The sequence below is a fragment of the Daucus carota genome, chromosome 4 (assembly GCF_001625215.2).
Source record: "Daucus carota subsp. sativus chromosome 4, DH1 v3.0, whole genome shotgun sequence".
Taxonomy (NCBI): Eukaryota; Viridiplantae; Streptophyta; class Magnoliopsida; order Apiales; family Apiaceae; genus Daucus; species Daucus carota.
Window position 1 is genome coordinate 43,551,800 of NC_030384.2, and position 27,137 is coordinate 43,578,936.

A 27,137-nucleotide genomic window follows, 5' to 3' on the forward strand; every position below is an offset into this window, starting at 1 on the left:
AGTTTTTATACTATACTAAAAATAAAAATAAAAATGCTAGAGGGGTGTTTGGCTGGGCTTTTAAGCCCAGCTTCTAGCTTATAAGTCAACTTCTACTTATTTCGTAGTGTTTGGGTAAAAAAGTTATAAGCACTTCTGGCAAAAAAGTTATAAGCACTTCTGGCGACTTATAAGCTGGAATTTTGGAAGTTAGAAATGCTAGTTTTTTTTCTTGACTTATTTTTTTTCGAAATTTAACTTCACAACAATGTGTAGGATCATTCTAAAAGATAAGTCGTGAATTTTAATGAATTTATCCAAACACTTAAACAGCTTATAAGTATAAAATTACTTATCACTTTTAATCAAGAAATCACTTAAAAGCAATAAGTAACTTTTTTTAAGCTAAGCCAAACGGCTCCAAAATTGGGTACAAAAATTTTCACATAATGGGTACGTCTCAATTTTTGATTGAAATGGCCTCTGTATATGCATTAATAGTACCAAATAAAACTCTCTATCTCACTTAGTCACCTATTTTGTGTGAAATTTTGCACTTAATTTTGTGCATGCAGCACTACTCAAAAATTAATTGTTAGCTTAGAGTTATAAAACCGGTTAAGTTTCAATCAATTGTCATAGTTTGTGTTTGTCAAAAAAAAATAAAAATTGTCATAGTTTGTGGTATTGAAAATATGTTTCTCCACAAATAAATTCTAAAAAAGGATTGAATTGTGTATTTCCCGAAAATTCATGTCATCAGATAATAAAAGGACTAATTGGTTAATATTTCGTTAATTGGTTGAAGATTCCTGCTTCAAAATGTTGCTCCACCTACCGGCTCGTCTCTGCAACTTCATCTCTAGTTGGTGGTTCTAATTCTCAGTGGTGTTCTGTGTGGTATCAGTTTAATATTTAAGGGTGTAGTATGATGTATTTAGGTTTAGTATTTTAAGTTTCAGAGTCCTAGCCGGGGGTTCATTTTGGTTGTAAGACCCCTGGTGCGTTTGTATTGGCTTTTAGCCTCCACCTCATTATATATTTCTGGTTTATCAAAAAAAAAAAAAATCGTAGAAGATATCAATGATATAAATAAGAGTAAACTGCATATTGTGTATCTCAACTTTGGACAAACTGCAAGGTGTGTACCTGATATTCTGATAATGCAAATTGTGTACCTCAGCTTCAGATTTTTCTTCAACATGTGTACTACCGTTAGGTTGCCGTTAAGTTTCTGTTAACTGTGCAGTAAGTTTACTGAATCATGCGTTCATTCACGCATAACCATGTTAACACATTTACTTTCGGAATTAATATTTGATGATATATTTCAAAATAGAAATTTAAGGATGATAAATTAAATTATTAGCAAAAAAGTTAAAATATGTGTCAGAAAATTCAGGGTCAATTAATTGAATATGAATATAGTGTATTTTTTAACATAGAAAATTGTCAAAACTTGTTGTGTCTTACTAACTAGCATAAAAAAATGAAGACTAATCATATCACACTCACATAAATTTATTTAAATTAAACAATTCATATTTTGATTAATTTGTCAAGTTTAAAAGAAGGTGAAAGATTCGAGAGAAAGGGTTCGACACACTTTTAATGCTCCTATAATATAAAAATTTAGAATTTTATTAAAATTACGAAATAAAAATTTAGTATTTAAACTTTTATACAAAAAAATAAAATAAATTATGAGGCTGTATTTTACATATATCATAAAATACGTTTCATGGCAGTGAAAAAAACTGTAATGGCATGGGTGGCACAAAAGGAATAATTTTTTTACTCTTTTTCATAATATGGAAATTGATTAAAATAAATTTTAAAAATATTGGTTTTTTGAAATATTAATTATTAAAGAAATTATGTTTTTTAATTTTTAATAAAATGTATTAAAAAAATTATTTTCTCTAATGAATTGCAAGCTATTTAGTTATCTATAAAAAATTAAAATTTTGGTCGATCGATAATTAGATTTAGAGATCTTGATAATTTATAATATATTTTAATTAACCTTTTTATTAAAATTAAACTATTATAACCAAAATATTAATAATTTTGGTAGGTTTACGTCGGTATTTGGATTTATCGTCTCCATAATCTATAACATATTTTGATGAGCTTTTTTATTATAAATAAAATACATTAAAACGTATAATTTCGAAAATATTACTAATTGGTCACTATCAAGAATTTATTCAACATATTAAATAAAACTCAGTCAACACATCTAATAAAAATATATTAATTCAAACATGTTTATTAATTATTTAAAAATAAATGTATAATATTAATTAAAAAATGTTGATTATTTTAACATAATTAAATATTTCTAATATAAATAATTAAAATATTATAAACCATTCGTGATTGATGTTATTTATTTAAATGCATAATTTAATTTTTTTAATAATATTATACTTAATATTATTATTTAAAATTTATTTTAATTAGAGCACAAAACAATCACATTTAAAGATATCATAAATTAAAAAGTATATTAATTCGATTCGTGAGCATTGAGGCTTACCAAATCAACAGTTCAATAAATAGAAAAAGTTCGGTAGTTTACTAGTTTGGTTAACGGCGTTAACATTGGAGTTAGCCCTTGTACACATCTTGCACTGAATCAGAAACTTGGAGTACACAAATTGCATTTTTAAAATTAGAAGTACACACTCTACATTTTGCTCAAACTTAAGGTACACATTATGCATTTTACTCTATAAATAACCATTTCGGGAATTTAGCAAACTGCTCAGCTTTTGTGTATTTAGGCAATTATTTGGGGATCCTCCTCCTCTATTTTCAACATCATCATCATTATCAAATCCGGGGGAGGCTGTACTTGCTACAACTGACAAAACATCTACCATCGGAATGCAACGGGGTAAACGGCTGAATATGGGACACTTGGTTTTGCAGTTTTAAATATTAACCGGAGAATTCGATGTCTAATAAAAAAGGAATTATATAATATATGAGACATGGAAATTAGTTATCTCTATAAATAAAAAAAATTAAAACTGATAAAAAAATGAATGATTTGTATTGATTTTTTTTTATTCCAACAGTTTTTAGTTATATAATATATAGTATATGAGATATTTGTGGAGAATGATGAGATGTTTTTAGATAAAACAGTTCGAACGAAAGTGATTTTTTAATAAACTGAAAATAGTTGAGTCGTAGGCTCGTGGCCAATGGTTGCTAAAAGCCTAAAACTAAAAGCTGGGAGAAAATTGACAGTTTTAAATTTTACCTGAATGTGCGAGAATAAGGAATTGTATTATTTAACTAGATTTTTTTTTAAAATTGCCATTTTTGAATTTCATGTGTATTTAACTAGAATTACAGAATATTAAAATATTAAGTTATTTTATTAGAATTTTAGAAAAAATAGATGATGAAGAGCTTAAACTATGTTTAGAAATCTGATTTAATTTATATTATTTAAGAGACGGTTTGTATACGTGCATTTAATTTCAAATTATAGATCTCAAATGATAAGATTTGAATTGTCATTCAAATTCTCATATTTTTGAATTTCAAATAAATATCGATGTGAGGATTTTAAATGAAATTTAGGCTTGTAAACTGGCTATAAAATTATATAAAACCTGATGAATATTTTGACTTTATCAATAATGAATTTTTCAATATTCTTCAATATAATTTATTATTTAAAACATATATGCATAATCTTGGAGTTTTGAAGGATTTTGATTGAATCATGTATGAACTCTGCATCAACTCTCTATAGCATTTACTTCAAGTCAGCTAGATTACATAAAATCAAAATAGTCATAATATATCAAAATTTATAAATCATTGTTAATATAAAATTTAGATTGAAAAGTAAAGATATTAATTTTACATTTGGATTTTTATTTGAATCCTGTGAAATTTGAATTAAAAAAAGGAAATTATGCGTATATTTTCATTTTTTTTTGGCTTAGAGTGTCAAAAATGTATTTTCTCCCCTCAAAATTTTATCAAATAATTAAAGCTCGACTATAAATTTTGAAATATAAATGAAGACTATTCTGAAAATTATTATTAATAATACCAAACAATAACGATGCTAGCCTGCAGTATATATAAATTTAGGGGCTGGTATTGTATCATGATTTTTAATGACAAATATTCGGAGGATGACTTTAGTGGATTTTATGGATTTTTAATGACTCTTGTTAACTTCTTAAGATTTCAAAAAAAAATTCATGACTCCTAAAACAACGACTTTTAAGAACTTTAACAGATTTTTTTTATAAATTCATGACTTTCAAATACTTTAATAGACTTTTATTAAAATTATAAATAGCCTCTTTGAAACCCTCTGGACCTTGCTATACCCTCTCGATCTTCTGCTATAACTCAAGTTGGGTGTATGTTCTCAAATGTGACGACTACAAAATCGATTACAGGGTATTATTGTTGTATTATACTCTCTCCGTTTCAAAATGTATGACGCTTTGATTTTTTGCACGTAGCTTAAAATCCTTTGACCATGTATTTATATTCATTATTTTTAAAATTTTATTTTTTTAAATAAAAGTATATAGTCAAAATTTTAAAGTATAATTTTTTTTTAAAAGAAATGATGATTCTAGGTGCTTGGTCAAAACACTTTGATATGTGTGTAAATAGTCAAAGCGTTATACATTTTGAAACGGAGGGAGTATATAATATAGTACAAGGTACTGATATGGTGTAGTAAGATTTTATAAAAGCGTGGCTGTTAGGTGATGTCTTAAGTTTGGAACTCAGAAAGGCATTAAGTAGGTGCTCCTGTCTTTTTATTAGACTCAGCAGTGTGATAGGTGATGTGGCAGGATATACTTGTCACATGTGCAATAAAATAAAAACTACATCTACTATATTTTTATAGTTGTTTGGAGGTCTATAGTGTGATAGGTGATGTGGTAGGATATACTACAAACTATTTTGAGTTGCTATATTCTAGCACTGAACTTCTGCAATTTATATGCAAAAATAAAAACTACTTCAGCTAGTTTCTGGGATATGTAAAGCTAGTTATGCTGTATCAACGTGCCTGTTAAAAAGGGTGTGAATCAGACATTGTTGATTAAGCTTTTGAAAATCTGTTGGTTTGATTAGCTACGATATAAAATTCATAACTGAAATCATGCCTGTATATCATGCCTGTATTTGCTATATGCATAGTTTTTGAATTAAAATGCATTCTGCTGAACATCAGCTAGTCTGTATACGCAATTGGTATCTTGAACTGTTATTTCTAAATTCTAACATATCTCTAGTTGATTCAAAAAATAATAGTCTGAGTAGTGAGTACCTGAAGCTAACTTCCTGTTTTATTTGCACATGGAACCAAAGATTAGAACAAGAAATTTTTCATTAACAGTTAGCGACCGATTAATTGAGGGAAAATAAAGTCATGTCAAATCTCGACAATAATGGCCTGACAATTTTCTATACAATTTTCCAAAGAAAGTCATTAAAAGTCTATCAAATATATTTTTCCACCCAAGTCATTGATATATTGAATAACAACTGACTTTTAATAACTCTTTAAAAGTTGTAATTCAATACCTCAAACTTTGAAAGACTTTTTAAAAATCCTGATACAATACCTCTTTACTTTTAAAGAGTATTTAAAAATCTTAATTGAATACACCTAGATTTTAAAAGTCAATAAAAGTCATTAAGAATCATGATACAATACCACCCCCTTAATATCCCTCGTGTATAGAATGGCAAATATTTTAAGCGGTTTGACAAGCAACTGAGCAAGCAGCTATCAACCACGAAAAGAAAGCCGTATCGGTGATGATGATGCAAGATTCCAATGTAACCGAAGAAGAATTATAATCAGTAAATAATTCTACTTTGGTAGTAGGACTGGTAGGTAATAATCTGGTACCCATTTTAACCTCCCAAATCTATTCAGTTTCATTCAATTAACGGTAGGTAAATCACCTCATCTTTACCCAATTATTACTATATATAATCTCGATTCTACTGCAATTCAACTCAGTTCTGTGATCATCAGCGAGCGATAACATGGGTGCGATAAAATCGGCGATCTGTGACGGAGTGTTGACTTTCTTGTGGGTCTTCTGTGTGTCTACTGTGGGTCCTCTTACCTACGTCATCGCCACTGCTCTCAGTATCAAAGGCATTTTCTCTCTCGCCATTACAACCGTGCTCGTGTTTCTTCTCTTGTTTATCTTCGGCTTTATCGGCGAGATTCTAGGCGGCGCTACTTTTAATCCCACCGCTACTGCCGCCTTCTATGCCGCCGGTGTTCGCGGCGTCTCCTTGTTCTCCGCCGCTCTTCGATTCCCTGCTCAGGTCATTATGTTAATGCTATTTGATGTTTAAATTCGGACTTTGATTGTAAAGAAATTTGGTTTTAAATAAATAGGCTGATGTATTTATTGCCTAAATTTTTATACATGTGGATGCTAATTAATTGAATTTGAGTAAATATATGGTATAAGGCTGAGGTAGGAGTTAATGTCGATGAGATATGAAGTGGTTTCGAGGGTTCTATAATTTATGATGTTTCTTTGTATGATTGGCAGGCGGCTGGAGCGGTCGGTGGTGCACTAGCAATCAAGGAAGTTATGCCTGAGCAATATAAGCACATGTTGAAAGGGCCTTCTTTGAAAGTTGACTTGCACACTGGGGCTATCGCGGAGACGGTGTTGACCTTTACAATTACCTTTGCTGTGCTTTTCATTGTTCTGAGGGGTCCCAGGAGCCCAATTGTGAAGACATGGTTGCTTGCCATGTCAACTGTAACGTTGATTGTCCTCGGCGCCAGTTATACAGGTCCTTCTATGAATCCAGCAAACGTAAGTGCCGCAATCTTTCTCTATTTTATATATTGAAAGGGGAAGACACTTTTTAACCTTAGAGTTGCACTAATCAATGCTTAAAACTTTTTCAATCGTGACAATCAAAGATCGGCACCTATAAGTATGTTAATATAAACAGCTTTCTTTTTCGCTTATTTTCCTCAAGCTCTTTGCCACGGCTTTTACAGTGTCATTCCACAAAACATAATATGCATAAGTGAAACCATTTCCAACATCTGGTTTAGTTGATTCTATGTACAACACATTTCTCTCCCAAATTTTTTATCCTCACTAGATCCCACAGCAACATCTCAGGTAAAGATGGGTAGCAACCTCTCAGGACTTGGGCTTTGTAAGGATCATTAATTCTTTTCCATCTGGAGCTAGGACACAGTAGATTAAATGTAATATACGATCCCTTTCTCCCCACAAGTTATGATAAATAAGATGACCTAGGAAATCGCTCCCATATTTGGTTCAACTACTGGAGATTCGGGTTACTACCACTTACCCTTAACATATTGATCACGTCGGCACAAGCTCCAGATTAAATGCTAACAGAATATGTTTGCAACCAGCCTATACTTTGGTCTTACCTCGTCTAGTTTAGTAGCATCCTAGATTCCCGCTCACCAATATTTCTGCACATTATCATCGGGTGTAGGTGCAGCTACTTTGTTCACCAATATTAACAGCCGCTTAAAAAAGTGTCAAATGAAAATGTATTTACAAACAAGATACACACTTTCAAGGTAAATTGTATCTAAGCTGGTGCAGGTCACACTTGGCATGTGTTTAGACGTGAGCACTAAATATTTTTTTAAACGTAGTTATTGCACGCCTTGCGCGAATATGTGTATCTCGACATCATGCTAATGTCTTTTTGCTTCCAGATAGAAATAATTTTATTACGTCATGATTGAATTTAGAGCTACAGTATACCTATGTATTAGGATAGAATTTGAGCATATTTTTTCTTTTGTGGTTAACCTCTTTCAGTTCAGTATTTTTTCCAGTTTCCTTTTAAACCGAATTTCTGGCTTGTTTCTTTAGGAAAGTTCTTACTCTACAGACTTGTTTGCAAATTTGTTTTTGTTCTTTATAAGATAAAACACTGTTGTTAAGACCCGAATCAGCTGCATGTGCTAGCACAGGCACATATTGTGAACCGGAAAAAGATAATTTTGGTGCAACTAGCCTACTAACTCACCCATGAACCAACACTCCAAGCATACTGCCAGCAAGAACCGTTACAATCCTTATCATTCGTTTAATGTTTTGATTTTGAAACTTTTCAGATATATATAACTATGTTCAGGTTTCCTAGTACCGTTGGAGCCGCAACTGGCCATAAATGATGGGAGTCCGAGTCTCTGTAGAAGAGGCTTGTTTACAAGTTAGTTTTAAAATTTAAGACACCTTAAATGAAAGCTTACGTAGGTGTCTAAATTCTCTGTTATATTTTCAACTCACATATTGTAAGCAGTTGTAGAAGCCTGATCCTACCGCCTCTACAGTTAACACATACCTTAGACTTGTGTGTCACACTGTACTAATAAAATAAGGCATGTATATCCACATTGTTCTGGGTTGCTTTTATCATACACCTCTTTTCTGTTTTGACTATATATTGTATGCCTGTTCTTGATCCTACGTCGAGGCATCTTATCAGTTTACTTTCTGCTTCTCTCCCCATTGTCACTTCATGCCATTTTTCTTAATTTCAACTATTACTTATCGCTGCCAAATACCTAATGAGGTCAGGTGATACTTAAGAAGGAAGTATAGTACTGTTTGCCATATGATAGTGTGCTTCATTATATCATCTTTTCAAGTATGAGTCCTGGGTATTCAACTTTCAACAGACTATCAATCAATTAGACGTGTATGTTAGTATAACTTGAATGTTGAGAGTTCTATGGTTGTATTACCATTTGTCCTAACAAATACAATTCAAAGCTTGTAGATAATTTCAGAATTGTTTTGCATTGGTTTTTTAATCTAATATATATTCACGGCATATATGTTCATCTCTGCAGGCCTTTGGCTGGGCATACGTGAACAACAGACACAACACATGGGATCATTTATATGTTTACTGGATATGCCCCTTTGTCGGCGCCATTTTATCTGCTTGGATTTTCCGTGCAATTTTCCCACCCCCTGTAAAGCAGAAGAAAGCCTAAACTGCCAGATGCAGAGGAATTCAGCATCTGTCCTGATATTCAGATACAAATCTGGATTATTATTAGTCTTAGATTTGAACTTGGATTGTGGATTAATGCAGTAGTAAACAAATTCAGCAGATTGTATCTGTATTTACATTGCTGAGCTACTGCTTTGCATAATATACCAACTTTCTAGTAAATTATTAGAAGTTACTATCTGTCTCGTGAACTTGGGATAATGCATTCGGACAAGGGCCTATGCGATTACTTAGGAGTTCTTAGCATTTAAACACAACCATCTCTTTCACAACCAACGGGTCGATAATTGAGTTTTGTCTTTATTTTTCACAAGATAATAATATTTCAGTTTTAGTAAGTTGAGCTAAAAAAACATATCAGTGTTGCATCATACTCCCTCGGGTTCTTTTTATAAGTTCTTTAGACTACTTAAAATTATTTTTTCTGAAATCTTTTTTTCTGAATTAAAATATAAGAAATATATTTTTATTTTAGAAAAGAAAATTTTAAAAAATTAGTTCTATATATGTGGTCAAAACGTCTAGATTTATGTGTAAAAAGGTGACTTATATTTTGGACCCGAGGAAGTAGATTATTCAAGCATTTCAGGATCAAATTTGTCTAACATAAAATTTAATTAGTAAATTTACTCATTACAGAGAGACATAATTTCTCACCTTAATCTAAAAATTAATACGAAGCAAGTTGTTAAATTAAATAAAATAAAAGGTTGAAGTAAAGTAGAATAAAGAAGAGTAATTCAAAACGAAGCGCCCAAGCCCAACTTTACTGAAAATTCAAGAAACAACTAACCCAAGCAACCAAGCCCCATTATTTGATAAATACTCTTCGGATCGGCCCGTTGATTTCACTCATCAGACCACCGGCGGCATTGCCTATTTCCGGCCGCCGTAATCTGCAAATACGTCGCCGGTCGATCTGTAAACACTTATCAAGCAGCACCAAAAGGAGAGCTGGAGTCCGTACAAGAGTCTCAGTCCCTGAAGCCTCCTTCAACCTCCGCCGGAACCGGTCAGATCCGGTACCGATCGCCGTCCGCTGCTGAACTCGTCGACGTTCAGTCTCAGTCTCAACTCGCTGACAAAACTATGAAGCGCAATCGCCAGTCGTTTTCGGATAAGTTTCATAGAAACCGAGGCTTAATTCTAGTCATTTCGGTGCCTCTAGTTTTAGTTACATTCGTTTTGTTTGTTATGCCTACTCGTGACGACGCCGTTCCGTTGAATCGCAAAATTTCGCCTAGTTCTGGCGGGGATTACAAGTACGCTGTCATTTTCGATGCCGGTAGCTCCGGTAGCAGAGTTCACGTGTTCTGTTTTGATAAGCATTTGGATCTGGTTCCTATTGGCAATGAGCTTGAGCTTTTCATACAGGTATTTTTGCTATTTCACTTTGTGCTGTATCTTATTGCTACGTTTGTTATATGAACTTTTCGGAAATAAACTTTGTATTCATTGAACTTTGCGTCCTGGCATTGGCTCGAAGTGAACTTCTTGTAATTAAATCTGTGTGGATCCTAATCAACATACGCATTAACTTTGGAATTAGTACAAGTATATATGTAACTCATTCTTGCAATGTACCTTACATTTCTCTACTGTTGAAAGCTAGACAGTGTCCTTGTTATTTAATAACTAATAATCATGTTTTTTTACTTTTCAGTTTCATGTCAAAATAAATCAGATGTGATTGTTTGATGAGTTAAAGAACTTAATATATATTTTAGAATTATGATATAGTAAACAAGAGTAATCATAGAAATGCATGAATAATTTTATCAGGATGCAGAGTAGAAAGTGCAACACATGGTTTAACTCAACAAGCAGGGATGCTTATTTGTTTTATAATAGTTACCCAGCAATTCATGTCGTCTTCTTTTTCAAATGATTTAATTGAAGGATCAATAACATACTGCTGTATTATAACCAGAAAAAGCCAGGGTTGAGTGCATATCCAACTGATCCAAAGGCTGCAGCACTCTCTCTACAATCCCTTTTGGAGAAAGCTGAGGCTGTTGTTCCTCCTGAGCTGCGGTCTAAAACAGCAGTCAAAGTTGGGGTCAGTGAGTTTTATGGCTTAAATGTTATATAATTCTATGTAGACAAGTACCTCGTAACACGTTTCAGTAATGTCTTTTAGTATGCTTTCCTGAATAAGATTGGTGTGTTGTCTATTTAGGCGACAGCAGGTCTACGACAATTGGGAGTTGAGGCATCTGACAAAATCTTGCAATCGGTAGGGGTGCTAGAAATCTATTTATATTTCTTTTTTAATGTTTTCCTTGATGTCTCTCTTACTCATGGCTTTGATCTTTCACCCACCCACCGAAGGTTAGAGATTATCTCAAGGATGGCAGCAACCTCAAAGCCAAATCTGATTGGGTGACTGTTCTTGATGGATCACAGGAGGGTGCTTATCAGTGGGTAGGCTAAGACAATTGTATTTTTATAATTTTTTTTACATATTTTTTGGTACCCTTAAAGTGTGAATTGTTATATTTTCTTAGGCTAACTGGTTAATTACTAAAATGCGTCTGACATGCATCGATTATCATTATTGTATATAATTTTCCCACACCTTCAAGGAGAATATTTAGCTTTACCACCTTCGAACTATCACTAATTTGTATATAAGCATAGGTGGTTTTGCAGTGCTTTCGCTATTTTCTTATGGAACAGTTTGCATGCTTTTCTCTTTTATGCTTGTGCAGGTGACCCTAAACTATTTGTTAGGACGCTTAGGGAAAAAATATTCGGATACTGTTGGAGTAGTTGACCTTGGAGGTGGATCTGTTCAGATGGCATATGCGATCTCAGAGAGCGATGCTGCCAAGGCTCCAAAAGCAACAAGTGGAGAGGATTCATATGTGAAGGAGATGTTCCTGAAGGGAACAAAATATTACCTTTATGTTCACAGGTTACCCTCTCTCTTTATCTCTGGTTAACTGTTATTTGCACTGATGAAGCATTACATTATCTCTTTGACATAGTTGCAGTTCTTTGTTTGAGGCATATATGTTTTTTTTCTTATACTTTGTACAGTTACTTGCACTATGGTTTATTGGCAGCTCGAGCTGAGATATTAAAAGTTACTGAAGATTCTGGAAGCCCGTGCATTGTGCCAGGCTTTGATGGTATGTCCGGTATTTTTAGTTGTGTAAATATTCTTACTAATTGATAACTAGACAAAGTACCTGTTAATATTTAGAATTAGAATTCAAAGTATGATACTGACCTTTTTTGAAACATATGATGCACTTTTTCCTTGAAAAATGAAATTATGGGTGGAATATGTTTTAATCCCCCACTTATGTGTGTGTGTGTGTGTGTGTGTGTGTGTGTGTGTCCTGCTTGGTCATCTGATAGAACTCCCCCACCAAATTCCGGAAGTCTCATTTCTAATGCTTCAGCTTCACGTGGTACATTAATGATTAGTGTATTAGAAATGTACATTATCTACTCTGCACGTTAATGAAAAGAATTAATGAAGTGATATTAGAAGTTGTCGACTTTTTGCTACATAGCAAATGACATGAATTAACCGTTCAACTGAACAGGCATAACTTGCAGATCTATTTCTATTATAAGTTGTTTGCTAAATTTTGTTTTCTTTAGTGTTGCATTTCAATACTACTGTACTGTGTAAGGTGTTAGCAACTGCCATTTCTTGTATAGGGTCATATCATAGCTTAATTATTAGGATTAGATAAGAGCAACATGCACAACAAACATGTACTTTCGAATACAAAATTGGTTTTCCAAGTATTAGAAAATATTGAAGTACTGTGGTGCCTATAAATAGGGTTAACTAAGTTCATTGTGAACAGGAAACGTGTACTTTAGGATACAAAATAGATTTTATAAGTATAAGAGAATACCAAAGTAGACTTAGAGGCTGCTACTAGATGCTTAACAAGACAGTAGGCACCAAAAAGTAATGATGCTGCTAAACTAGTACATCAATCCGGAAAGGTCTCGGGGCATTTGATTTTGGATTGGAACCGTGTTGAATTTAAAATGTTAATTGTATGGGAAGGCTCAAAATGTCAAAATTGAATGTATAGACAAGAATATGTCCGCTGTTTTCAGAAAAATGTTAGGAGAGTTCTTTAAAGCGTTATATACCAACTTTACTGTAATTGTGTACTACTGACTTAACTTAGGAGCCCCATGATTAGGTTGTCGTTGAACTGCTCTTGTCATGCAGGGAATATTATATGTTTAGTAACGTATCAGTTATAACTGAAAAGTAAAACCAAGGCAAAAGTAGTTTTGTGTGTTTGTTAAATTTTGACTTACGATATTGAAGTTAAATTTCAAAGAAAAAAGGAGAGGTGCTTATTCCCGCGACTTATTTCAGAATTGCAATATCTATTTTAAAAAATTAAAATTTAACCTCACCACATGTAAATTATAATTTTTTTTGTTATCTTTTTTTTTTTCCTTAGTGACTTGTGAGATACATTTTCATTTAAACAATCCAAAATGTTAGTGACATGTAAGGAAAAATATCCTTGTGTTTGGGTACGAATCCAGTTAGAAATAGACATCATATATTTCAACTTCTTAGCAAAAAAAGCATTTAATGAAATTTATATTCCTGAAGGTAGGCAAGTGAGGCAGGCAAAAGTATAAAAATACTTGTGTTGGGGACCTGGGGAGTGAATCCACCTATAAGCAAACAAAGACTTAAATATTTGAAGCCTGAGGGAGTGGCATTGCAAAATTTAAGCCAAATAATGAGCCCTCCTGTAATATATGCCATTTTCTTAACCTATAATTACATGCAGATTTACTTTATCTCGCAGTATTATTGAGCATGTGACATAAACCATGTCTGACCAACCAGCATGTATATAACACCAAAGTCCACACAGTTTGGGAAATGCAAATGGTTGAGAATTAATGCCCTCATCTCTGTGATGTTCACTATCAGATGGCAACTGATGTGTATAAACAAGTTAGGGAAAGGAGTGAACGTGAAATTACTTCTTTATTATATATGGGGCTACAGGCTACTATACACTGAAGAGGCACTACTGAGCTATATGTTACTTTGGGGTCAATTGTGGCATATTTAAGTAGCCAACCAATATGTATTAATATATTATCACTTCATTATTCATAAGAGCATACGAGGTAATTTCCTTGTGAAACTAACTGAAATAATATATATAGTCTTTACAAGTATCATGGGTTGTATAATATGGTCACTATAGATGGCAATTGGCAACTGATATTAAATAAACAAGTTGGTAACTTATCGTAGTTTGGTTTACTACTATTTTTTATTCATCTTGAGAAAACAGTGAACGTGTAATGCTTCTTTATAATAAAAGCATTACTGCACTAGTATTTACTGAAGAGGCACTACTGAGCTATATGTACTTTTTGGGTCAATTGTGGCATATCCAGACTCCAGTAGCTATTTGCTATTAGTATATCGTCATTTCATTATTCTTAAACTTGTTAAAATGATTTTTTAGCACAGGAGGTAATTTCCTTGGGATAATAATTGTGACAATATATGGTCACTTTGGTTTAGAATCATTGCCAACTTTACCTTGTCTTGTGACACCATAGCTAATAAATGCTTTTAGGGACTTACAAATACGGAGGAGCGGTTTACAAAGCATCACATTCTCCATCGGGTTCGAGTATGCAAAAGTGCAGAGAAGTAGCTACAAAGGCCCTTAAAGTAAACGAGTCTGTATGTACCCATATGAAATGCACATTTGGTGGGGTGTGGAATGGTGGAGGTGGTGACGGACAGAAGAATCTTTTTGTTGCATCATTTTTCTTTGATAGGGCTGCTGAGGTATGTCAGTTTTTTGTTCAAGTGTTATGAGCTCTGACAGTAGAAGTTAAATTTCGAGCAGTAGCTGCCAAACTGTGTTGACTGTTATATTGTTACACATAGGCTGGTTTTATCGATAAAGAACTGCCGGTTGTCAAAGTCCGTCCTGTAGATTTTGAGAATGCTGCTAAGCGTGCTTGTGAAACAAGTCTTAAGGAGGCCAAATCAACGTACCCTAAAGTAGAGGCGGATAATCTGCCATACTTGTGTATGGACCTTGTCTATCAGTTCACATTGCTGGTAGATGGATTTGGTAAGTTACCTTCTGCAGCATGACATCTTAAAAAATTGGAACTGTGGGCAGAGATTTTGATTTATTAATGACTTAATGAGCTCTTCTTAATCATTGACTGCTTGTGCCTTTTCTTAAATAGCCTTGGATCCGTGGCAAGAGATTACATTGGTGAAGCAAGTCAAATACCAAAATTCTCTAGTTGAAGCAGCATGGCCATTAGGCAGTGCAATTGATGTAGTCTCATCATCATAGCAACTCAAACTTCTGTAGCATTATCCACAATGGGACTGCAGTAGTGGTCTAACGTCCAATTGCTACTGCAGTTCTCAAATCCGGCTATCATATGCTTAAAGCTCTCGAGCCCGAGCAGAGAAATTGATTCACTTTGTTTTTGTCCCATATTTGAGTCGATAGTTCATATTTTCGGTTGTGTCAAAAATAATGATAATCCAAAGTTCCGTAAATCTTCTTCTGTAATTAGTATAGCAAATTATGCTGATTTAAGACTTTATGAAGTACTTATTGAAATTAATTGGTTCTGTTCGCCATTATTGTCACAATATGGTCTGCTAAGCGTTTGCGCTAACTCAAAGTCAATTACTTGTTTGCCTGCAATTTCCCTTCGGAATGCTGATATTCACACATGATGTTAATTTCTTCTATCATATCATCCCCACAGTATAAAAACAAGGTTTGAGAGAAGAAATACTTAACCTGGTAGAATCTGAATCGATGAGACATACTTTAAAGGTAGCAGCCTTTTCTATTTTACTTCACAGTTGGTAGCCGAAATGAAGAATGCTGAAAGTCTTGAATCAACTGTTTGAGAATGGAGTAATAATTTACTATTTATTCTTGTTTGTATTGCCTTAGTTTAGGTTAGAGTAGATGTGTTTGGTAACAGGAGGTAGAGAAGCAGAGAGTTAAGCTACGTGGCCAAACAAACTACTACTAAACCAAGTGATGAAAGTCACTATTATTGACCTTTTAGAAATGAAAGCAATCACAACACAAATGATTATGGTTTTGTTTTGTGTTTATTTGGATTCTTGGAGCATATCCAGATTTTAGCTAAAAATGAATAAGATATTCGACGAATATAATTAATTATAGAGAATACGTAAAACTTCTCAATCCCAACTAGATGTTCCTTTTATCTATCATAATATTAAATGAATATTTTTTTATTTATTATAATTTGAAATAATAATAATAATATTTTTTTTTAAATTATCATCCATTATAATCAATTTCATAAAAACATCTTACAAGTGCAGCAGATTATAAATAACTAATTATTAATTTATGTTGAAGTGTACCAAAACTAAGGTCGACGGATTGAGTTGAAATCTCATATGCTTGGAGGTTAGAATTATTATCCTAGCAATAAATAAATAAATACTCCCTCCGTCCCATTTTATATGACCTCATTTTCTTTTTGGGACGTCCCAAAAACAATGAACCATAATACTTATACTATTTTGAGTTAATTACAGTTTGTAATCCCTAGGATTGCTCCAAACGCACTTAAGATCCTGAACTATCAAACGTGACATAATGCACCCTGAATTTTACATTCCTGTGCAAGTTGTAACCCATAGTCACTATTCCGTCCAAATATGCCGTTAACTTTAACTATTTGAGAGGTAACAGTTTGTATATTAGTTTCTAACAGTTACTTTACCTCTTGTGACCCCTCAAAAATTATGTATTATATTTTGAAATGGGTTAATTATCAAACTCATCACTGAAGTGGACATATGGTATCAACTTCATCACTGATCTCCACGGGGTATCAAGTTGCTCACTAAACTCGCTTAATAGTATCAAACTCATCACTGCTGTTAAAAAAAATAACGGAGGTTAGACGGAGTGACAGATTGACGGTTGACGTGGCACATTAATAAAAAAATTGAAGAAAAACAAATGAAAGAAAAAAAAAAGTAGAAAATAGAAATGGCACATAATTTGAAGTTTATATGGAAATAAAGTATGCAAACTTTTTATTAAATTGATTTTAGGATGTAATTATCTAAATGAACGTATCGAACTAAATTTTAATATATAATTAACTAATAAACAATTAAGATTAACTTTTATATTTTTTTATTAGATTATAATTATTTTTGAATAATATTGAAATGTTTTCTCTTTTAATAAATTTTATTTATGTGAATATTATTGTTGGCAAAAAAATATTTTCAAACTTTTTTTATATCACCAACTTTTTTAAAATTTTAAGAAAAGTCTAGAGAAAGAACATAAGGAAATTCATTTCGATTTTTAACACTTCTATTTCTTTTGGAGTTTCTTGTACCAAACAAAAACATGAAAATAATTATATGTAAATTTAACATATGAAGCAACACACATTGTCCAAATCTTCAAAAACAACACATAATATTTAAAAATATTTTTTTGCCAACAATAATATTCACATAAATAAAATTTATTGAAAGAGAAAACATTTCATTATTATTCAAAAATAATTATAATCTAATAAAAAACATAAAAATTAATCTTAATTGTTTAGTTAATTATATATTAAAATTTAGTTCCATACATTTATTTAGATAATTATATCCTAAAATCAATTTAATAAAAAGTTTGCATACTTTATTTCCATATAAACTTCAAATTATGTGGCATTTCTATTTTCTACTTTTTTTTTACTTTCTTTCATTTGTTTTTCTTCAGTCTTTTTTATTAATGTGCCACGTCAACCGCCAATCTGTCACTCCGTCTAACTTCCGTTACTTTTTTTAACGGCAGTGATGAGTTTGATACCATTAAACGAGTTTAGTGAGCAACTTGAGACCCCGTGGAGATCAGTGATGAAGTTGATACCATTTGTCCACTTCAGTGATAAGTTTGATAATTAACCCATTTTGAAATTATTTTTGAACACACACAACGATGTAAAAAAATTTAAAATAAGTTTTAAAATATGTATCTAGATTTAGAATCTGAAAATTTATTATTATTTTTACATAAACGATGTAACTTATTTTAAAATTTTAAAATAAATACATATTTTAAAAATTATTTTAATATTTTTTACATCGTTGTGTGTGTTCAGAAATAATTTCAAAATATAATACATAAACTTTGAGGAGTCACAGGGGGTAAAGTAGCTGTTGGAAACTAATATACACACTGTTATCTCTCAAACAGTTAAAGTTAACGGAATATTTGGACGGAATAGTGACTATGGGTTACAACTTGCACGGGAATGTAAAGTTCAGGGTGCATTATGTCACGTTTGATAGTTCAGGATCTTAAGTGCGTTTGGAGCAATCCTAGGAGTTACAAACTGTAATTAACTCTACTATTTTTGAATACTACTTTTCACTATTACACCCACTACTTTTACTCCCTTCGTCCCAATGAATTGTATACAGTTTTCTTTTTGGGACGTCCCATCAATTGTATACATTTCAAAAGTAGTAAACTTTTATAATATAAAACATCATTTCACCGACTACTTTCTTCCATTATCTCCATTCTATAATAATATAAACACTATTACACCCACTACTTTCCTCCACTATCTCAAATCTATTATTAAATATTGATAGATCACACCACTTTACCCACTTTTCAACTACATTTACTACTTTTTTTCATGATCTCCATGAAAGTCAAACCAGCTCACACAAAGTGGGACGAAGGGAGTAAATAAATAAGCAAAAATCAGAGAGAGATACGAATGACATCATGTGATTGGATTCCATGCTTTGCGGCCGGCGGGAATCCAGGCCACACGGGATTGCAAAGTCTTCATCTACAGGTGGGAGTTTAAGGTCAATGATTAATCTACAGATTGCCTTTCCTTTACTTCTTTGTTTCTTGTACAAACTTAATCTACATCGCATGTAAACCTTTATAAAAAAATTTAAAAATCTGCATTGCATCTAATAATCAAAAAACTACGTGTCATTTTTTGTTTTAACAAATCATGAATATTTTCACTTAGAAAACTATTTTTGTGATTTTTCTTAAAATTTCATACAAGAACATGATTATCATTGTAACTACTACTAATATTGCGTATTTGCGTACCCTCCATGGCCCGGTATTAAGATTATGATTAGCAAAATTGACTAATTGTGTGGGGTTTCCTCTGTGGATATATGTGCACGGTTAATGTATATAAAAATGGAATAAATTTTCAATACCTTCCATAATCAAGATTAGGACAGGCATTTGTAACTTATAGACAACGCCATATTTTGCACGTGTGTGTTGATATATGATAATCCAGTAATTTTATTTTTGAATCGCATTATAAATAGGGATCAATGTGTTATTATATATCCGCCTAAATAATATAGTGGCTTTTTTTCTTGAAATAAAACAATATTGTTAATGTTTGTTTCCACTGTTTTTAACTAGTTTCGTAAAATTAACCTTCCTATCGGCCCATGCCAGAGACTGGAACGTAGTAAAAATCATATTTTTTTTAAATCAATTATCGCATTCGCCATTAAAAAATAGGAAAAAAAAAAATTCAAGTTATACGGGGAAGAAGGGGTGATCCTGATGGAGGTGCGTCTGACGTCAGGTTTGATCACTCTTACCTTGATTTGTTTCCAGAAGAAGAAAGACAGGATGAATAATGGTGGTGTGTATAATGTTATATAGTGGTGAGTAAGCAAAGCAGTGCTTCAACTTCAAGGAGTAGGAATGACTAAATGGCGGTGGAGGAAGTTGACACATCAATCTATGCAACGTTTTGTTAAGCATCCTTGCAAAATTGGTTGTTTCTATACCGTATGCGTTTAAACGAGTCGAACCGAGTTAAAGGGTGTCGTACTCGAATTCGAGCTCGTTTAGAGAACTCAGTATCTAGCTAGTTCCATTCAAACTCGATCAATTTGAAGATTTTAATTTAAAACTATGATTGGCACAATTTTAATAGGTTCGAATTCAATTTGAAATTAGTGCGACAGGCATAGAAAGAAGCTCGAATATATGTTCTACTCAAGTTTGACTTGACTTAATATTTATATCTAATTTAAATATTAAATATTTATATATATAATAGAGGCTTGATTAAATTCCGAACCTGATGAGCTAAATAATTTAAAACACAAATTTCGATTTGACAGACTATTTTGATAGATTAAGATCGAGCTTAGAATATCATTAAACTGAATTTGAATATTTATGGTTTGAACTTAATAACCTCAAGATCGAGTGGGACTCGATTCTTATTAAATTATATTCTTGAATATCTCGTGAATTATTAGACATCCATGAACGTTCCTAATAATATATACCACCCCATCTTAAATGTTTTTAGTAAGTTTTAACTAGATGTTTAAGAATATGTTTCAAAACTTTTTCCTTAATTAAATATTACTCTTAATTATCTTTATTTATAAAAAATATTCACAAACAAATTTTTAGCTAGTTTCGTAATCAAAGTATATTAAAATATGTATTAAAATATTATAAAGAATATTGGGAACGGAGGAAGTATATAAATACTCCTGTATATTTACCTAGTATATATACATAGTATGTAGGCTTCGGATACTGCGCGCATAGAAACCAATATATCACTGTGGAAATTTGGAAATTTCAGAAACTATTACTGAATTAAAATAAATCTAAAAATTAATATGATTAAATTTTTTAAATGGATTTGATAGTTTCTTATTATAATTCATTAAGAAAATGAGACAAACTTGCTTGTTAGATCGGTATGAGTACTATTACTTGACTGTTGTTTTTTGGTGACTAATTAATCATCAATTTTATCTCCAAAAACGGCTACCAAAATTAGATTGACTATGTTTATTTTGTAATTAATTAATCATCCATTTTGGAAAAATAAACTAGGAAAAGCTGGATATGCCTGTAATTGGTAGATTAGATTTAAGAGTAGGTTACTGCTCATACATAAGTTGCAAGGTCAATTTGTGTAATTGGACTTTTGAAGCAGTCAATTTGGTGGCACGTGCAGTATAAACAATTAGTGATTCAAAAATAGTGAACCCTAGTGATTTATTTATGGCAGTAAAGTGAGACTCTGCTACAAATGTCGCATTACAATTTACAAGTATCGTGCGTTCGGTTTCCTGCATCTTTCTCTCGATCAAGTCAAATTAGAGAACTTGATCAAACTGAATACTGTTTCTTTTAATATTATTGAAATTTTGAGGAACTGGATTAATTCGGTGGAACAAGTTAAACTAATTTAATTGTTATTGTTTCTGATCTTGTGTTGGAGTGGACATATTCACACGATGGAAATTCCAACAATGATGACATGGTGAGGAATGAAGATGTTCAAATAAATTAGTTCAATGTATCATGTATATATGTATGTGACTTCGTAACCCAACTCCAAATGTCTCCTTAAAAGTCGCCAGAGAACAAGATTGTTTATGCCCAAAATTGGAAAAGATCTTTTTGTTAAACACTTCTCGAGCCAAATGTATATAATACGAGTCAGATTTTGTGGATCCATGTTGAAACTAGAGTTTTGAAATTGGAGTATCCGTCTTAATTTTTCTAAATTTATAATAATATATTTGATTATTCAAATTTATATATTTATCATTTATAACTGGTGTTAAACATAATTATCAATTATTTATTAACATTTTCAAATTTTTACGATCACTAAGTCCATTGTTCTTCTTATAGTTATATCGCAAAAAAATTATAAAAATAATTGTTCAACCTTTTAGTTACAAAAATTAAGTTATAGAACATATTCTATAAATTGTTTGATGTTTAAAAAAATCATAAAAAATTAAAATTAAAATGAATAGATTATATTTTGTCCAGTTTTGAACTCCATTACTTCAGTAATTTGTGAACTGCATAGAACTTGGATTTATATAATTAATCAAATGAAGATAAAATCATATATATTACTTTTTTCAAAGATGATAAAAAAAAAGGTTTTGATAAAAATATATGTATATCAATTAATTAATTTTTATTTACAAACGGGGATAAGGTGATGCGAACGGGATATACACATGTATATTCGTCCAACCTCCCCCACCAGCCCCTACCTCAAACAAATTCACCTTTCTTGGAGATTATAGAAAACAACTCTTTCAATTCCCTGTTCACATTCTTTGTCAAACTTGTCGTTGTGCTCTCATGTCATTTAATTTAGAGAGAGCCAATAGCTTGAATTAGCAATGGATATATTTGAAGAATATTATTGTTTTACTACGTATAATACTACTAAAGATATTTTACTCGGCAGCCTTCCTCAACAGCTGCCTTGTGGCATACGGATCTATTTTTATAATAGCTTGCTATGCCACGGCTGCTCTCGTGGAGCCGCGCTTTCTCCCTATATAATCCCCTCTCCTTGCCTCTTTCTCCTTTTCTAAACCTCTGCTCGCTAAGTTTACCTTCATTTCGCAAAATATCTCTCTCTCTCCCCCTCCCTGCAAAATCTCTCTCTCTCTCTCCCTCCTCCCTCTCCCTTTCTTCAGCTCTTTTAATTGTTCATCTGCCTATTTTATATAAAAATAATTATTTATAATAATTATCTAGCTAATTCTACTGTTTAGAGTTGATAATTACAAAAGTAATGATGGAAGGAGGTCCAATAGTAGTTAACCTGGAAGGAGAAGAAGAGGTGCAGCTGGATTTACCACCGGGCTTTCGGTTTCATCCCACAGATGAAGAGATTATAACTCATTATCTCACCCACAAGGTTGTCAATCCCAGCTTCACAGCAACTGCTATCGGACAAGTTGATCTCAACAAGTGTGAACCATGGGACTTACCAAGTAATTAACTCCATCTTTACTTTCATTCAATTGCATATCATTCCATGCTTATGCCCATAATTTCCTTCTATATATAGTATAAGTGCAATTCATCAAATATTGATTCATAGGGTGTTAATTTCTAAGAACATCAACATTAAGAAATGACAATTTTAAATCTATAACTAATTTGAAACTAATATTATCATTGATCAATATTATTGATAATTCGCTTTTAATTTTTGTTTAGAAAAAAATGATCTTGGTTCTGATTATACAATTACTTGCAGAGAAAGCTAAGATGGGGGAGAAAGAATGGTACTTCTTCTGCCAGAGAGACCGGAAATATCCCACAGGGATGAGAACCAACCGGGCCACGGAAACAGGATACTGGAAAGCCACCGGAAAAGACAAGGAGATTTATCGAAAAGCGAAAGGCCAGATGAGCAGCGGTGGGCTGGTGGGCATGAAAAAGACTCTGGTGTTCTACAAAGGAAGAGCTCCCAAAGGAGAGAAATCCAATTGGGTGATGCATGAATTTAGACTTGATGGCCAATTCTCTTACCACAATTTCCCCAATAAGTCAGTAGCCAAGGTACGTACGCATTCTACATATACGTGTACATCCGCATCACTTTAATTTCTTTTCTTTTTACGATTATTATTTCAATTGCAGTAGTTAGTTCCTTATTGTTGTAATTACATCATTATATTCCATTCTGTTTAGGGTTTGTTATTTTTACTTCTGGTAAGCCTTTCCGGGGGACCACTACTCTTTTCTGTTTTGCAATTTATAGGAATTAAAAGGAACATATTTATAATGCCAAACAACCAGTGAACCATACTTTACCAACTTGGTTTTGACTATTCAACTAACTCTCCATCAGTTTTGGCTGTAGCAGGCCTCGTGTGTACATGCATATTAATGCCTAACTTACTAGCATAGTAGCATCACAATTTGATCATTTGAAAACTCATGCAGGATGAATGGGTTGTGTGTAAGGTTTTCCACAAGAATGCGACAATGATGAATAAGAAAGATTCGGTGACAGACTCTTTTGTCGTAGAAGGTGTTGAGGGCAGTCCATCTCTGTCATCACTCATGGATTCTCCGTATAATTCATATGTTTCGAATGCAAATTACAATGCCATCAAACACGAAGAGGGTTCGAAAGGGACAATTTTTGCACCTTCTTTCCCTGCAGCCTCAGATGGAAAATTTGCAAACCAAATGCAACAACATAGCTACATGACACCCAATACAAATCATCAATCTACTCAAATTACTTATTTTCAAAATTACGATCAAATGGCGCCAAACTCCATTTTAGCCTACACTCAAAATGCAAATGTTCCATACCAGGGTTCTTCAAGCATGGGTAACTACTTGCAACAACAAAGGTTCAGTTCAGTTGCCAGTAACGGACAGTGCAAAGTGGAGCCGTACTCGTCGAATCTCAGCCGTTCACAGGACACCGGACTCAGCACTGACTTGACGGCGGAGATATCCTCCAGGCAAGAAGTGGAAAGAAGCAAACCAACTTATAATGCAGATCATGTTGAGCGTGCTTCAGCTGGGCAACTTGAAGATTATGATTCTTTCTGGAACTTTCAAGTTTAAGATCATTTGTACACAAAAATTAATATATGTTTAATTTATTATTTCTTTAGGTCAAGCCATGCATATGAGTAGTTATTTAGTTAATTAGCTAGCTACCTAGCAGTGTATCATGAAAAATGTCTTATTGGGTTGTGTTTTCTGTTTTGTGGGCGGGAAAATTGTTGCCAAATCAAACTTACAGCTGGGTTGAATAGCTGTAAGAAATAATTTGGTAACTCCTAATAACGCGTTGAATTACAGCGATTTTTGGTAAACCAGCTAATGAAGTGGGTGTAGAGTTAATAAAACAAGTTGGAAGATGATCTGTAATGAGGAATGTTGCGAGTGTGAACGAATGATGCATAAAATGAGCTGGGGGCACAGCACCTACACTTGCTTATATTCCTAATTTACGTGCGTCAGAATGCACCTTCATTTCTTCGGACTTAATGATAGTGGAATCCAACCATTTGAGCCGTGTATTGTGCTGCAATTCTGATGCTCCAGTCCTCGGAACATATATTGTGGGTGTTTGGGAATTGAAGAAGCCCAGCTTCTTGACTTGAGAAGTACTTCTAAAATTTTGCATATTGTTTGGGTAAATAAGCCAACCCACTTATTTGATGAGATTTTGTCCAGAAGTTGGAAGCCAAGAGTTGTAGCTTTTTTTTTTCTTCTCAGCTTTTTTCCTCTCCTTTCTGTTTACAACAGCAGAATAACTTATAAATGAGATTAGCCAAACATTCCTTAAATTATAAATTCAAACCAACTTCTCATTTATAATCCACTTCTTTATTTTAATCAATAAGTTACTTCTTTTAATCTTAGCCAAACGGCCCCATTATATACATGCATCACACAGACGACTTCTGATATGATGCTCGTTGTTGTGCCTGTTTGGTGAAATATTCATAAAATTGAGTATAAATTTTACATGATAATTGAGATAAGTTTTTTTCCGATCGAATAATTGAGATATGTTATAATCAAAATTTAATACACGTCAAAAATTTTGTATCCAATATTATGTATAAAATATTTTTCATACTTAAACTGTCTTTGTAAGCAGTAATCAGCTATGCAAACTGTTTATGTAAGAACAATTATAAATGAGAATCGTTGTGAGTTCTTTTGATGTCTTTTTTTTCGTTAAAAAAATATACAAAAATGTATAGGATCATTTTAAGAATTATAATATTTTATTGTTAATACTTTATATATATATTAAGTTTTAATATTTTTTTGACAAAATAATAAGTTTTAATATTAAAAAAAGTTATTTAAACACATAAATGAAAAATTAATTTGCATATAACTTCTCATATATATAATAACTGCTTATTTTAAGTTAAGCGGGTTTACTTGAATTGGCTGGGCTTCTTATAAATAAATTAGTAACAAGGCAAGGAACACGCTTCTTCTTTGTGCCTTAAAATAAAATCATGTGCATGACATGTAAATAAAAGGACGGGCTACCGGCATCCGCTGCCGCCAAACCGCAGCAATATTCGTGAAGCAATAAAGGCAGGCAGAACTTTACTTGCACCGGAGTGTTGCAGCTGCTAAATTATTCTGTGTTCTTACACGTTTATATGATTAGGTTCAGATATAATCTAAGATTGAGCTGATCAATGAAAAAAATTTGCAGTACAAGTTTTATTTTTACTTGGTAAGTTCTAAGTTTTAACTACCTTGTGATAACCGAACTGAGCTATGGCCAGTTTTATTACTTAGAGCAAATCCGAATGGGATCCGCGTGTCATGTATATCATGTGGATTGTGGTATATCCTAGTTGATAGCTCACTGCAGTGCCGCTGTAAAAATACTTGAGAACTCAGTTTTTTACTGTGCTCAATATTGTGGCTCAGCTGAGCATATCCGATGGTAGCACCTTTCAATGGATGTGAATTTGACCTTTCTGCATAGGACTATCTCACGTGTTTTATCAATATTTTATATCTCTATCTCTGGTAAAAAATTTACCCTTTTTTCATCACAACTTATTTCAAATACTGTCAGTCAAAATCACTAAAATAATTTCACAAATACAATCATAATTAAATATAATACTTCGATATAAATTTATATACAGTATAACTTTGTTTTACGAGGGTGACAAAAGTCAATAGTTTAGTTCGTATTTCATCACACCAACGAAGAATCAAGAAAGAAGCAGCACTTAAACATCTTTTTGACACCCGAGTTGTTCCAACTCGTGTACGATTGTTACCGCTTGCTGGTATTGGCAATTCGAGATCTCCAATCTTTTTTGGCATATACAAATATATAGTTGCATTGAAATTTTTAAGTCATCGGGCCTATTAGCTCAGCTGGTTAGAGCGTCGTGCTAATAACGCGAAGGTCGCAGGTTCGAGACCTGCATAGGCCAACCTTTTTTATTTCCAGCTTTATCCCTGTCTGTGCACAAATTCGTTTCCTCCTTCCATAAACTATATTAAATCAAACTTAAAACAACTTACAAAAAAAAAACATTTTTCAAATACTGTCTAATTCGTTTAAATTATGAATAGAAAATATTTTTAAGGTAAAAAATAAAACGATGGTGAAGCTGATAGTACAATTCAATTAATCTCATTAAAATTTTCGATATTGCGAACATTAATAGCTAGATTAATCCCGTATTTGTGTTTTAC

General features: G+C 32.6%; 3 protein-coding genes and 1 non-coding gene across 8 annotated transcripts; all 4 read left to right on the forward strand.

Moving 5' to 3' along the window:
• The first annotated feature begins 5,727 nt into the window (after positions 1 to 5,727).
• LOC108215818 (aquaporin SIP1-1-like) lies at positions 5,728 to 9,222 on the forward strand. 5 transcript variants are annotated; one of them, XM_017388402.2, is made up of 4 exons: positions 5,728 to 5,881; positions 6,011 to 6,327; positions 6,561 to 6,833; positions 8,876 to 9,222. In XM_017388402.2, exons 2-4 carry the CDS (start codon positions 6,037 to 6,039, stop codon positions 9,020 to 9,022), a joined length of 711 nt encoding a protein of 236 aa, XP_017243891.1. In that variant the 5' UTR covers positions 5,728 to 5,881; positions 6,011 to 6,036; the 3' UTR covers positions 9,023 to 9,222. The 5 variants fall into 5 exon arrangements, with proteins under 5 accessions (XP_017243891.1, XP_017243890.1, XP_017243889.1 ...); XM_017388401.2 differs by having other exon boundaries at positions 5,732 to 5,939; positions 6,026 to 6,327; XM_017388403.2 differs by having other exon boundaries at positions 5,734 to 5,877.
• A 547-nt stretch (positions 9,223 to 9,769) lies between these two features.
• On the forward strand, positions 9,770 to 15,682 carry LOC108219335 (apyrase 2-like). The gene is made up of 9 exons (XM_017392734.2): positions 9,770 to 10,416; positions 10,973 to 11,101; positions 11,222 to 11,278; positions 11,374 to 11,466; positions 11,754 to 11,959; positions 12,085 to 12,176; positions 14,643 to 14,860; positions 14,963 to 15,152; positions 15,274 to 15,682. Exons 1-9 carry the CDS (start codon positions 10,132 to 10,134, stop codon positions 15,384 to 15,386), a joined length of 1,383 nt encoding a protein of 460 aa, XP_017248223.2. The 5' UTR covers positions 9,770 to 10,131; the 3' UTR covers positions 15,387 to 15,682.
• A 6,877-nt stretch (positions 15,683 to 22,559) lies between these two features.
• LOC108216626 (NAC domain-containing protein 92) lies at positions 22,560 to 24,558 on the forward strand. Its single transcript, XM_017389442.2, has 3 exons — positions 22,560 to 22,903; positions 23,173 to 23,477; positions 23,865 to 24,558. The coding sequence occupies exons 1-3, from the start codon at positions 22,702 to 22,704 to the stop codon at positions 24,501 to 24,503; spliced, it is 1,146 nt and encodes a 381-aa protein (XP_017244931.1). The 5' UTR covers positions 22,560 to 22,701; the 3' UTR covers positions 24,504 to 24,558.
• A 2,240-nt stretch (positions 24,559 to 26,798) lies between these two features.
• On the forward strand, positions 26,799 to 26,872 carry TRNAI-AAU (transfer RNA isoleucine (anticodon AAU)). Its single transcript has one exon. It is a non-coding gene; the product is annotated as a tRNA-Ile (tRNA).
• Positions 26,873 to 27,137: the final 265 nt, after the last annotated feature.

What these genes read in the sequence shown, in the direction of transcription:
- LOC108216626 (XM_017389442.2), top strand. Translation starts at nt 22,702, where the DNA reads ATGATGGAAGGAGGTCCAATAGTAGTTAACCTGGAAGGAGAAGAAGAG. An exon ending in TGAACCATGGGACTTACCAA is followed by an intron (nt 22,904 to 23,172) that starts GTAATTAACTCC and finishes AATTACTTGCAG; the next exon opens with AGAAAGCTAAGATGGGGGAG. An exon ending in CCAATAAGTCAGTAGCCAAG is followed by an intron (nt 23,478 to 23,864) that starts GTACGTACGCAT and finishes AAACTCATGCAG; the next exon opens with GATGAATGGGTTGTGTGTAA.
- LOC108215818 (XM_017388402.2), top strand. Translation starts at nt 6,037, where the DNA reads ATGGGTGCGATAAAATCGGCGATCTGTGACGGAGTGTTGACTTTCTTG. An exon ending in CTCTTCGATTCCCTGCTCAG is followed by an intron (nt 6,328 to 6,560) that starts GTCATTATGTTA and finishes TATGATTGGCAG; the next exon opens with GCGGCTGGAGCGGTCGGTGG. An exon ending in CTTCTATGAATCCAGCAAAC is followed by an intron (nt 6,834 to 8,875) that starts GTAAGTGCCGCA and finishes TCATCTCTGCAG; the next exon opens with GCCTTTGGCTGGGCATACGT.
- LOC108219335 (XM_017392734.2), top strand. Translation starts at nt 10,132, where the DNA reads ATGAAGCGCAATCGCCAGTCGTTTTCGGATAAGTTTCATAGAAACCGA. An exon ending in AGCTTGAGCTTTTCATACAG is followed by an intron (nt 10,417 to 10,972) that starts GTATTTTTGCTA and finishes TATTATAACCAG; the next exon opens with AAAAAGCCAGGGTTGAGTGC. An exon ending in CTGACAAAATCTTGCAATCG is followed by an intron (nt 11,279 to 11,373) that starts GTAGGGGTGCTA and finishes CACCCACCGAAG; the next exon opens with GTTAGAGATTATCTCAAGGA.